Source organism: Budorcas taxicolor, chromosome 17 (assembly GCF_023091745.1).
Source record: "Budorcas taxicolor isolate Tak-1 chromosome 17, Takin1.1, whole genome shotgun sequence".
Taxonomy (NCBI): Eukaryota; Metazoa; Chordata; class Mammalia; order Artiodactyla; family Bovidae; genus Budorcas; species Budorcas taxicolor.
The window spans coordinates 68,512,947-68,525,566 of NC_068926.1; the positions used below are offsets into that span (position 1 = coordinate 68,512,947).

A 12,620-nucleotide genomic window follows, 5' to 3' on the forward strand; every position below is an offset into this window, starting at 1 on the left:
TAGTCTTGGCAGCGAGAAGATCAGGCCCCCAGGGAGGAGGCCCCTCTCCTCCCCATCTCAGCAAACACTGAAACCTCAAATGACCAAACCCAGGTCCCCGCAGCATTTCCTGCCCTTCCTGCTCAGGGAGCACAGAGGACCAGAAACTAGGCTGATATGCACCAGGAGGGTGTGCTCGAAAGGGCGCCTCATATTGTGGCCCAGGACCACTGCCCAGAGACCCGAAGCTTTACAACTGCCTTGTCTTTTGCTTGTTTAATTGAAGCATAGTTGATTTACACTGCTGTGTTAGTTTCTGGTACATGGCAAAGTAACACATTTATATATTTATATACATTCAGTTTTTCATATTATTTTCTATTATAGGTTATTACAAGATATTAAATATAGTTCCCCTTGTTTATCTATTTTATATAAAGTAGTGTGTATCTGTTAATCCCAAATACCTAATTTATCCCTCCCGCACCTTTCCCCTTTGGTAACCGTAAGTGTGTTTTCTCTGTCTGATTCTATTTCTGTTTTGGAAATAAGTTCATTTGTATCATTTTTTAAGGTTCTACATATAAGCAGCATCATATGGTACTTGATTTTCTCTGACTTCCTTCACTTAGAATGATCATCTCTGGGTCCATCCACGTTGCTGCAAATGGCAATATGTCCTTCTTTTTTATGGCTGAGTAATATTCCACTATATGCACCATGAGATATCATCGTGTATATAGGTATATATATATACACCACATTCTCCTGACCCATTCACCTGTTGAGGGACACTCAGGTTGCCTCCCTGTCTTTAACTGCCTCACTTTGGGACCTCCCTAGCAGTCTGGTTGTTAAGCCTGTGCAGTCTCAATGCAGGGGGCATGGATTCAAGCCCTGGTCGGTGAACTAAGATCTACACAACAAGGAGCAGGAAATACAGCATAACTAATAACATGAAAACACTACATCTCAGAAGGACATTGAAGGGCGTGAAGAAACGCTCACGCCATCTTAGAGACAAAGCAAAGCCAGCACTTAACAGTGCTCTACAAATATGTATGAACGTGTAAAGAGAAAAAAAACACACCTGCCTTGTTTCCCCAGGTAAGGAAACGAGGCTCGGAGAGGGGAGGTGACTTGTCCCAGGTCACACAGTGCCAAGTGGTTGCTCACTGACATCTAGGCCAAAGGGGCACTGAGCCTGCATTAACCACTGGACCGCACTGCCATGGGCTCTAGCTGTAGAGGGTGTTTTCTCGGCTGTGCTGGGTCTTTCGTCGCTTCGCGCGGGCTTTCTCTAGCTGCGGCTCGGGCTTCTCACTGTGGCGGCTTCTCTTGTCAAGGAGCACGGGCTCCACGTTCTCCGGCTTCAGTAATTTCAGCACACAGGCTCAGCAGTTGCGGTACGCGAGCTCTAGAGCACGGACGCTTGGTAGCTGTGGGGCACAGGCTTAGTTGCTCTGCGGCATGTGGAGTCTTCTCAGAGCAGGGATTGAACCTGTGTCCCCTGAATTGGTAGGCAGATTCTTATTCACTGCGCCACCAGGGAAATCTGTTTTTTTTTTTTTAATATGTATTTTTATTTGGCTGCATGGGGTCTTATTTGAGGCACACAAGATCTTCTAGCTGCAACATGCAGGCTCTAGTTCCCCAGCCAGGTATCAGACCCAGGTCCCCTGCACTGGGGGCATGAAGTCTTAGCCACTGTTTCACCAGGGAAGTCCTCAGTTCAGTCGCTCAGTCATGTCTGACTCTTTGCGACCCTATGAACTGCAACATGCCAGGCTTCCCTGTCCATCACCAACTCCCAGAGCTTACTTAAACTCATGTCCACTGAGTCAGTAATGCCATCCAACCATCTCATCCTCTGTGGCCCCCTTCTCCTCCTGCCTTCAATCTTTCCCAGCATCAGGGTCTTTTCAAATGAGTCAGTTCTTCCCATCAGATGGCCAAAGTATTGGAGTTTCAGCTTCAGCATCAGTCCTTCCAATGAATATTCAGGACTGATTTCCTTTAGGATTGACTGGTTGGATCTCCTTGCCATCCAAGGGACTCTCAAGAGTCTTCTCCAACACCACAGTTCAAAAGCATCCATTCTTCGGCCCTCAGCTTTCTTTATAATCCAACTCTCACATCCATACGTGACTACTGGAAAAACCATAGCTTTGACTGAGATGGGCCTTTGTTGGCAAAGTAATGTCTCTGCTTTTTAATATGCTGTCTATGTTGGTCATAGCTTTTCTTCCAAGGAGCAAGCATCATTTAATATCATGGCTGCAGTCATCATCTGCAGTGATTTTGGAGCCCCCCAAAAATAAAGTCTGTCCCTGTTTCCACTGTTGCCCCATCTATTTGCCATGAAATGATGGGACCAGATGTCATGATCTTAGTTTTCTGAATATTGAGTTTTAAGTCATAGCTATAGTTTCAAATAAATACCCTGGACCAAGGGACCCCAGCCTCTGATGTCACAGTGTTGATAACAGCTTTTTCTTGGAGTATCCACTGCTGGAGAAATTCCACAGTGGCTCAGAGCTCCCACAAGTTTGGTGCTAAAGGAGCATGTATGCAGTCCATTGGGCCTCCCTGGTGGCTCAGTGGTAAAGAACCCGTCTGCCAGTGCAGAAGACTTGCGTTTGGTCCCTGAGTTGGGAAGACCCCCTGGAGCTGTTTTTTTGGTGTTTAGCTGTGTCCGACTCTTTGTGACCCCACGGACTGCAGCACACCAGGGTTCCCTGTCCTTCACTATCTCCTGGAGGAGATGTCCATTGAATCAATGATGCCATCCAACCATCTCATCCTCTGTTGTTCCCTTCTCCTCCTGCCTTCAGTCTTTTCCAGCATCAAGGTCTTTTCCAGTGAGTCAGTTCTTTGCATCAGGTGGCCAAAGTATTGGAGCTTCAGTTTCAGTATCAGTCCTTCCAATAAATATTCAGGGTTGATTTCCTTTAGGACTGACTGGTTTGATCTCCTTGCTGTCTAAGGGATTCCCAAGTCTTCTTCAGAACCATAGTTCGAAAGCATGAATTATTTGGCGCTCAGCCTTCTTTATGGTCTAACTCTCACATCTGCACATGGCTACTGGAAAAACCGTTAACTTTAAGTGTATGGACCTTTTTCTCAAAGTGATGCCTATGCTTTTTAATGGGCTGTCTAGGTTTTTCATAGCTTTTCTTCCAAGGAGGAAATGTCTTAATTCCATGGCTGCAGTCACCATCTTCAGTGATTTTGGAGCCCAAGAAAGTAAAGTCCACCACTGTTTCCATTGTTTCCCCATCTATTTGCCATGAAATGATGGCACCGGATCCCATGCTCTTAGTTTTTTTAATGTTGAGTTTTAAACCAGGTATTTTTCACTCCCCTCTTTTACCTTCATCAAGAGGCTCTTTAGTTCCTCTTCACTTTCTGCCACTGGGGTGGTGTCATCTACGTTATCTGAGGTTATTGATATTTCTCCGCCTGGAGTAGGAAATGGCAACCTGCTCCAGTATTCTTGCCTGGAGAATTCCATGGACAGAGGAGCCTGGCAGGCTACAGTCCACGGGGTTGCCAAGACTGGGACATGGCTGAGCCACTGAGCCCATGTCTTCATCACGGAGCACCGCAGACACATCGCTAACAGGTGTGGAGGTACTCCTCCCTCCGTGGTCCTCCCAGGCCCCTCCCAGGACAGAAGCCACTGCCTAGCACTTTCCCTTCCTGATGAGCTGCGTGCCCTTCAAAGTGCTCTCCGGGGTGTTTGGCTTTTGAAATATATATGTGTGTATTTATTTGGCTGAGCCAGACCTTCGATCTTCGTTGAGGCACGCAAGATCTCTAGTTTGCGGCCTGCGGACTCTTAGCTGAGGCATGTGGGGTCTAGCTCCCTCACCAGAGATTGAACCTGTCAGTCCCGGCGGCAGAAGTGGGGAGGTCAGAGACTATTCTGGAGTTTGGGAAGGTTCCAGGTGCCCTCTGATGAGAGCTATGGCCCCTCCACATAAACACACACTCCTGTCACAGACACATACATCACACACATGCACACAGACATCACACATTTCACACACCCCATCACACTTGCACACACATGTGTCATATACACATACCACCCTGGCACACACTTTGGAGGACTTCACAGCCCTCTGCCCAGAAGCCCATCCATACACCCCAGATGAAGCAACTCCACCCTAAGCCTGTCCGTCCAGTGTCACAGATGGGGAGACCCAGGCCCAGACCAAATGCTGTCTGCACTCTTCCTGGATTGTGCTAAAGAGCTGACACCCTCTCTGAAGTCAGGAGGCCTGGATCTGACCGCTCCTGGAGTGCTTCAGGTAGACGACATCTCTTGGCCTCAGTTTCTCCATCTGTAAAACAGCAAGAAAAGTGGACACTGACTTACAGGGTCAACCCAGGTCTTCTTCTCCCAGGGGGGACTACAGTGCCTGGGCCTCCCTCTTTTTCTCTCTAAAATAGGGATCACAGTGCCCACCTCGCCCACAGTGGTCTTAAGATTAAACTGAGAGGGAACGTGAAGCGCAGGTGAGGTGCCCCGCGCACAGTGGAGCGCACCGCTTGGGCAGCTCTCGTTGTGTAGGTGGACCGCCCCTCTTGCCTTGATGACTGGGTCCCTCAAAAATATCCAGAGGGGATGCGGCCCCTGGCATCATTAGCCCAGGTTTGGTGATTTTGGGTCCTGGCTGTGTCAGAGACCGTGGCCCGGCCTCAGTTTGCAACACGTGGTTGGGCACCTAGGAACTGGCACCCCGCTCCCATAAGGGACACACGGCGCAGGGCACCAGGCTCAGGTGGGCACCTGGCGGGCTTCCTGGCGGGGTCGCCCGGCCCCCTGGGGCTCCTTCCGGGTTGGCAGCGGCGGCGCAAGGGGCGGGGGGCCGCGCGGACGGGCCGGGCGAGGCCGGGAACGCGCGCCCCCGCCCCGCGCCCGCCTCCCGCCCGCCCTCCCGCCGCTGCGCTGGGAACTGGGATCCGCGCGTCCGGGGCGGCTGGCGGCGCGGGCGGGCGGGCGAGCGGGCACGCCAGGCTGGGGGCGATTGCGAGGGGCCGCGCGCGGAGGGCTCCGGGCGCAGCATGGGCGGCCCGCGGGCCTGGGCGCTGCTCTGCCTCGGGCTCCTGCTCCCAGGAGGGAGCGCCGCATGGAGCGTCGGGGGAGCTCCGTTCTCTGCGCGCAGGTAAGGGCTGCCCCCCCAACACCCTGCACCACCTCACTGTTCTTCCAGCCCGGGGTTGGGGATCGGGACTCCGGACACCCCGGCCCCCAACCTCCGTGCAAGCCCAGGATTGGGAAAGGGACCCGGTTCCCCACCTCATTGCCAGCCCCGGTGGGGGCAGGGACCGTGGGCCTCATTAGCTGGCAGGAGCTCCGGGCCGTGCAGGGTTCCCCTGCTTCACGTATCCGGAGCCAGCAGCCCCCGACAGCGTTCTCCAGCCCCCATCACTTCAACTCCGGACCCCAGGGGAGGGGGAAGGGACACGACGGAGGAAACCCCAAGATTCCCCGTCCCCTCCGCAGAGCCCCCTCCCTGCACGTAGGAGAAGCCCAGATCACCCTCTAGCTGACACTTGGGGGACCCTCCCCCCCTTTACTCTGCTCCTGGCTTTTTTTAGTATCCCAGCTATTTATTTCCCTCGAAGGAAGAAGGCTGGGGTGGAGTTTCACAGACCTAGGGTCAGTGTCGGCCCCCAGGGACCTGGCATTTTAGACCGAGTGCTGTGGGAGTGCTCTGTCTTCCTGCCCGTCACTCAAGAGCAGGGAACATTCTATCTGGTGGTGTTTATGGAGCATCCCCTAGTACCAGCCAGGGGCCCCTTTACATGCAGTGTTCAAGGATTGAATGAGTTAGGGAAGACTTGTCCCCATTTAGCAGGTGAGCAAATCGAGGCCCTGGAGAACTGACAAAATCTTCTAGGCTCTCTGAGCATTGACAGAAGAACTGGGATTCAAATCTGTGTCTTTCTGGCCTTGGTGACACTGCTTGAACCTGCCCAGGCCCTGGTCCTGACGGTAGCCCCATGCCCCAGCTGGGATCCCCTCTCAAGGGCCAGCCACTGCTGTTGTCTGAGGCAAACAATACAGAGTAGCCAGGCCTCTCCGGGCCTTTTCATCCCATTCAAAGGCCTGCCGGGCCCCCACCCCCTATGGCCTCAATTCTTTAATTCTTTTCAGAAATTCCGCTTTCCCAGTGGTCAGGGGCCAGCATGTCCCCACTGGGCTAGCAAGAGCAGGTGACACAGGCAGGGCTGGAGGGCAGAGGTGGCTGTGATTTCAGAGGCCAGAGGTGCAGTTGTCTGAAACGGGGACTGATGCTGGCCGCTGTCGCAGCCACCACCGTGCATGCTGACCTGGGCTTGCATTTCACCTGCACCTGTCCCCCTCCAGAACCTCTCCGACTGCCAGGAAGGCACACATCTGTATGGTCCTCATTTCATAGAAGACAAAGCTGAGGCTCAGAGAGGGGATGAGGGGATATGACCTGCTGAGGGCAGGGACGTGAACCCCCAGGGTCCCAGGTGCCAGAATGACCAAGACTCTGAATGGAATATCCAGTGTCAAGCTCAGGATGACGGTTGAGAGGGAGTAAGGCCTGTGCTGCCCTTTGGCCAGTCTACTGCCTCCCAGCCTGGGCTCTTTTCCCCGTAGGGCTCCCTATGCGGGAGCAGGACTGTGGCTGCGGGCAGGTGTCTGGGGGTCACTGGGGGCTGTCACCCGGTAAGAGAAGACTCAGAGTGGCCTGAGCATCACAAAAGCCCTGTAGGCCATGCTGTTGCCCCCATTCTACAGATAGAAAGACTGAGGCCGAGAGAAGAAACGGCACCTCAGTCTAAGTCAGTCAGTCCCCAGATCCAGTGTTCTCTTCACCGTGGCAGCTCTCTGGAGGAGGGAGCACGGGTGTCAGCCTGGGGAGCCGGGAAGGGTTTGCAGTCGCAGTCAGCAATGACGGGCTCCTTCCCGCTCTGTCACCCACTCAGTGTGTGACCTCGGGCAGGTCTCTTCGTGGCTCCAGGGCTCAGTTCCCCTCTGTTTCCTCCCTCTTCCCCTCTCCTCTCCCCTCAGCCCCTGCTCACAGGCCCGTTCTGAGGACGGTCCCAACCTGCTAACACCAACGTTCGGGGAGGGACCCTCGCCAGAGGAATCTGTGGTTCTGGGCTGCCAGGACCTCCCCTTGTGGCCCCAGCCCAGCCTCGCTGGGCCTGGCTGGAGACAGCATGGGGATGTCGCGCCCATCACCCTTCTTTCCAGCCCCGCGCCCCAGGCGCCCCTTGGCAGCCAAGGGACCAGAGGCAGAAAAGAGGCTTTGTGCCTGGGGAGGGGGAGGCCCGGGACAGCGTCCAAGGGGCCGCCCCCAGGCCCAAGAATGTGGCGAGACTTCGAGACCCCTGGAACCAGGGTGCCTGCGGTCTGCACAGAGCTGCCTGTGCTCGTCTTGCCCCATCTGCCCCTCCAGTCCCTGCTGGGGCAGCTTCCTGACCCTCTGAGGACACTTCCAGCCTGTAATGACCCGTCTGTGTCTCAGCACTGTGGCTCTGGAGTTGACGCCATCACCGGCGTCCTGGCCCATCCTCCTCCCTTGCACAGTTCTGGCTTCCTTTGGGCAAATCCCAGAGTCAAGGAGAGTGGAGAACTTTCTTCCTCATCCTCTCCCCGGGGAGCTCAGATCCCAGTGCTGCACCCATAGGAGTGACCTGGGTAGGTGACTTCTCTTGGAGCCTCAGTTTCCCCTCTGTAAAATGCAGAGCCTGACAGTCACGATCTCAAAGTCAGGGCGGGGCGGGGGGGCGACCCTGTGTCCCTCAGGGAAGCCCCTGGACCCCAGCCTCCTGGCGTGGGCCCCATGTCACAGTCCAGGAACAAGAAGGACCAAAACGCACGTCAGCACTGCGCTCGGGGCTTAGCGTGAATCACCCCCTGCTGGAGGAGGTCCTGCCGTCCCCACGTGCAGATGGACAGAGTGAGGCCCATAGCGGGTCAGGGCTCATCGGAGGTCACCAGGTTAGGGAGCAGCAGGGCCAGAGTTGGAGCTTGGCCTCCGGTGTGGGGTTCGGGATCCGTCCACCCCACCCCCACCCATGGGTCTTCTTTCTTTCCTCTCCTTTTCATAAGGGCCCTTGGCCCCCAGCCCGCTTGGCTGCCTCCTGCAATTAGCCCCTATCACTGTTCCGGATCACAGCCCTGGGTCCTGTGAAGACAAAGTCCCCTGGGCCCCTCGTGGCAGGGGGTGGAGGGCAGGTGGGGGGGGCGGCCCTTGTGGGGGCAGCTGGTGCCAGGCCGAGCTGGTCTGGCCTGTTTTCTCTCCTCCCGGCAGCCTGTGGGGCTGCGGAGGTGCTGAGTGGGCAGGAGTGGCAGGCCCAGCAGAGGGGTGCTGTCTCCTCCCAGCCCCAGCTATCGCCCAGTCCCACAGGACGTAACCCAGCCTCAGCGGCAGGGTCTCAGGTGGCTTCTCACCAAGCTTGCCGGAAGGTGCGGGGAGGAGGGAAGAAGCGCCCAGGGGCTGGAGGCGGGGCTTCCAGGGGCCACGCCCACTTCTGGGAAACCCCCGGGTCCAGGCTCCCCTACCCAGGGCCATTGTCTGTCCTCAGTCATTCCAGTCATTCAGCAAACCTCCCTGGGCACCTTTAAAGCTGAGCCCCATCCTGGCTCGGTCCCTGCCAGCACCCTCCCCCAGCACCTTCGTTGGGGAGAAAAAGCTCAAAGCTGCTGTGAGTGGCTGGGATGGGGGAGGGGCACCTTGCAGATGCCCAGCTGTGCCCAGAGACTCAGGAAGCTCAAAAGGTGATAGGAGTTTGCCAAGCAGGGAGAGGGCTTTGCAGGCAGAGGGAATCTCATCTGCAAGGATCGGGGGTGGGGAAGGGGCACTCATGGAGGGAGGGCAGGAAGGAGGGAGGGCAGGAAGGAGAAAGAGCGCCAGCTCAAGTGTGCGGATCCCAGTGGTCAGGGTGATGGGCCGTGTGGGGGAATGTGGACTTCAGGCCGGTAACGCCCCTGGAAAGTGGGCGGAGGGGCCAGGCTGGGACCCTGCTGAGGAGCTCGGGTTTTATCCTGGCCACAGCAGAGCTGGGTCTTCAAGGCCAGAGAGGGGTGGGAAAGTTTTTGGTGACCTCCCCCCATACCAGATAAAGGGGACAAGGAGCTGACCTTGAATGCCACCTGGTCTGACTGTCCTCTCCTGTCTAAAATCTCTGCTGGCCGGTCACCAGCTCGGTGTTCCCTACGCAGGGGAATTGGACTGATGAACAGTAAACCAGGGAATCAGACAGCAAGTCACACAGGGGAGATTTCAACTAAGGAGGAAGAAAAAAATGGGCACCTCTCCCTAGGGGTTACCAGCTGCAGGCTCTGCAGAGCTCCGGTGACGTCTGGATTGGGGTGGGTGGCTCAGAGGCCCCCTTCTCTGGCTCGCCCGCCCCTGTGCCTTTAGAGGACTGTTTCCTCCTCTGGGACTGATTTCCAAGGGACTCAGAACAGTGAAGGGATGTCCCCAGAGTCCCATGGGGAGTTTGTCCACTGGTTCCCTCCAGAGACTTCCTCCTCCAGGTGGGCCGGGTGGGGGTGGCAGGCACAGGGCTAGGTTTCCAGGGCGGGGGACACCTCCGCGGTGGCGGGACATTCCAGGTGCTCACTGGCCCTCAGCCCTGCTCAGGGTCATGGGCCTGGGGCTGGGAAAGGAATGACCGCTTCAGGTGACCCTCTCAGCTCGAGCCCCCACCCCTCCAGACTTTCCTTTGTGGACTGGACCCGGGGTCAGCACGTTCCCAGGTGGAGGGCTTCACAGAGCCACAGTCCGTGGCCCAGGAGATGGGGAGGAGACCGGAGCCCAGGCCCCTGGGAGGGAGGCAGGGGGAGGGCTGAGCATCCATATTCCTGGGTTCAAATCCAGACCCTCCACGCACCAGCTCAGTAACATCAACAGTTATCTCCCCCTCACTGAGCCTCAGTTTGTTATTGTTCAGTTGCTCAGCCATGTCCGACTCTTTGCAATCCCATGGACTTTAGCACGCCAGGCTCCCCTGTCCTTCACTATCTCCTGGGGTTTGCTCAAACTCATGTCCATTGAGTTGGTGATGCCATCCAACCATCTCATCCTCTATGGCCCCCTTCTCCTGCCCTCAATCTTGCTTCAGTTTACCCCTCTATTAAATGAGGGGGGTGGTGTTCAGGCTGTGGGAAGATGATGTAAACATATTTATTTTTTGAATATTTATTTATTTGACTCTGCTACGTCTTAGTTGCTGCTGGGAAAGATTGAGGGCAGGAGGAGAAGGGGATGACAGAGGATGAGATGGTTGGATGGCATCACCGACTCGATGGACATGGGTTTGGGTGAACTCCGGGAGTTGGTGATGGACAGGGAGGCCTGGCGTGCTGTGGTTCATGGGGTCGCGAAGAGTCAGACACAACTGAGCGACTGAACTTACTGACTGAGGTCTTAGTTGCAGTGTGAGGGATCTTGTTCCCTGATCAGAGGTGGGACCTGGGCCCCCTGCATTGGGAGCTCAGAGTCTTAGTCACTAAACCATCAGGAAAGTTGATGTAAATACCTTTGGTATACAGTCGGCACTCAATATGTGCAGCTCAGGATAATTATTCAGTGGCATTTGAAGGAGCCAGTCCTCCACACTTGGGATGGTGACCTTGCTCCCGGCTGTCACACAGAGGGGACCTGAGGATAAGTGAGGCAGGGCCTGTCTCCCACATGCCTCGGAGAGGGAGGGGCGGACATGACTCCCCAGCTGAATTCAGTGCGACAGCAATACAGAGCAGGAGAACCACCGCTCTGCTCAGACAGGGGCGGAGGTGGGCGAGGACTTGGGGAGAGGTGATGGCACAGAGGGTGGGAGGTGCAAGGAGAGAACCGGGGGGAGGGCGCTCCAGGAGCGGACCCAGCAAAGGCCTGGAGGTAAGGGGCACGCGGCAGGCTGGGGGTGGAGACACTGTGGCCAAGTTTCCATTGTCTGACCCACCCCCGCCCCCACCCAGGGCTCCAGAATGCACTCCTCAACCGCAGCAGCAGGGAGACTCCCACCAGGGCCCAAGGGCTCAGATGGCTCAGGGATCTCCCTGCCTGGAGCCTCGAGGCTCCCTGAGAGAGAGAGAGAGAGAGAGAGAGAGAGAGAGAGAGAGAGAGAGAGAATGCTGGGGCGAGCCTGAGCTTCCTGTCTGCCGGTCTGTTTCAGGAACTGGTGCTCCTACGTGGTGACCCGCACCGTCTCGTGCCACGTGCAGAATGGCACCTACCTGCAGAGGGTGCTGCAGAATTGCCCCTGGCCGATGAGCTGCCCTGGGAACAGGTGAGCGAGACCGTGTGGAGCAGGAGCTGCTGGCGTTCCTGCTGTAGTCGAAGGGCTGGGGCTGGGGGGAAAGCCCGGGACCCCAAGGGTGGGTGGACAGAGGGCCTGCTGCCCATTTCCCGGCACCCGCCTTTGGCTCTTGCGCCACCCTGGAGAGCTTCCAGGGGGAGGGTTCCCCCATTCACCCACATACCTTCACTCAGTGAGCGTTCACAGCTGGAGGACAGGCCAACCCAGCTCACAGCGTCTTCCTGTCTAGTTAGTTTCTTGATTTCCCACCCCTGGCCAGGGGCTGGGGAGGGACTGGAAGGTCTGAGGCCCAGAATTCAAGAGGAGGGATGCTCCAGAGAAGCCTGGAAGTGGCAGAGGATCCCAGGACCCTGGGCTTGTCCTCACGGAGGGCGGGAGAGGGAGCGGGAGGACCTGTCTGAGCCGGGCTACCCGGGCGCTCTTCCAGCTACAGGACGGTGGTGAGACCCACGTACAAGGTGATGTACAAGATGGTGACAGCCCGCGAGTGGAGGTGCTGCCCCGGGCACTCGGGGCCGAGCTGCGAGGAAGGTAAGACTGCCCGGGGCCAGGCCAGGTGCCTCCCCTCAGGTGCGAGGGAGGAGCCGTAAGCCGTCCTTCAGGTGGTAGGCGCTGAGGGTTGGAGCACCACGCGTATCGGGGGCTGCTGCACAGAGCTGCCTGCCAGTCGCTCAGCCACAGTGGGCATCTGCTGTCCCACAGGTGTTGATGAGACCCTGTCAGGACCCCTGGAGGAGTTTCCTGCGTGATGTGTGGCTCATAATCTGAAGTCGCACATCCCAAGCCTTTCCTCCAAACTTGGGGACATTTCCACGGGAGGTGGTGACGACGCAGGGGAGGGCCAGCAAGATGGGGATGGCTACACCCCATCCTGCAGGTTCAGAGACCAAAGCTTGGGATATGTGACAGGCACGCAGGTCCTCAGTGGTGGGATTCTCCCTGGCTTCCCCCAGGCCCTCAGTGATGGGAGGACCCAGCAGGGCAGCCTGGGGAGGAACATGCCCCAGGCAGAGGCACCCCCTTACCACAGTCCCTTCCCTGCATGCAGCTCAGGGGCTGGATGGAACACCCAGCAGGGGTGCAGAAGAGACAGCCTGCACCTCCCCAGAGCTGGGAACTGGGGAGCACTGTCTCCTCCAGGCGGTCTGCATATGCTGAGCAGTCCAGACTGCATCCACCCTCATGGTCTGGCTGAACCCAGGGAGTGGAAGATTTGGGGGCCCCCAGAGCTGTGCTCCAAAGAATGGACATAAGGAGGATGGATGGGCCCAGAGCCAGCCTGAGAACTAGGTCTTAAGGCCCCTTAATGGAAGGGGGCGCTG

The 12,620-nt window shown here is 56.8% G+C and overlaps 1 protein-coding gene across 1 annotated transcript in view; it reads left to right on the forward strand.

The window, feature by feature from the left end:
- Positions 1–5,052: 5,052 nt before the first annotated feature.
- The window catches only part of EMID1 (EMI domain containing 1), a 40,092-nt gene continuing 32,524 nt past the window's right edge, over positions 5,053–12,620 (forward strand). Inside the window, exons 1-3 of the mRNA XM_052654890.1 lie at positions 5,053–5,153; positions 11,155–11,268; positions 11,726–11,829. Of these exons, the coding sequence (XP_052510850.1) occupies positions 5,053–5,153; positions 11,155–11,268; positions 11,726–11,829 (319 nt within the window). The remainder of the gene's footprint in view (positions 5,154–11,154; positions 11,269–11,725; positions 11,830–12,620) is intronic.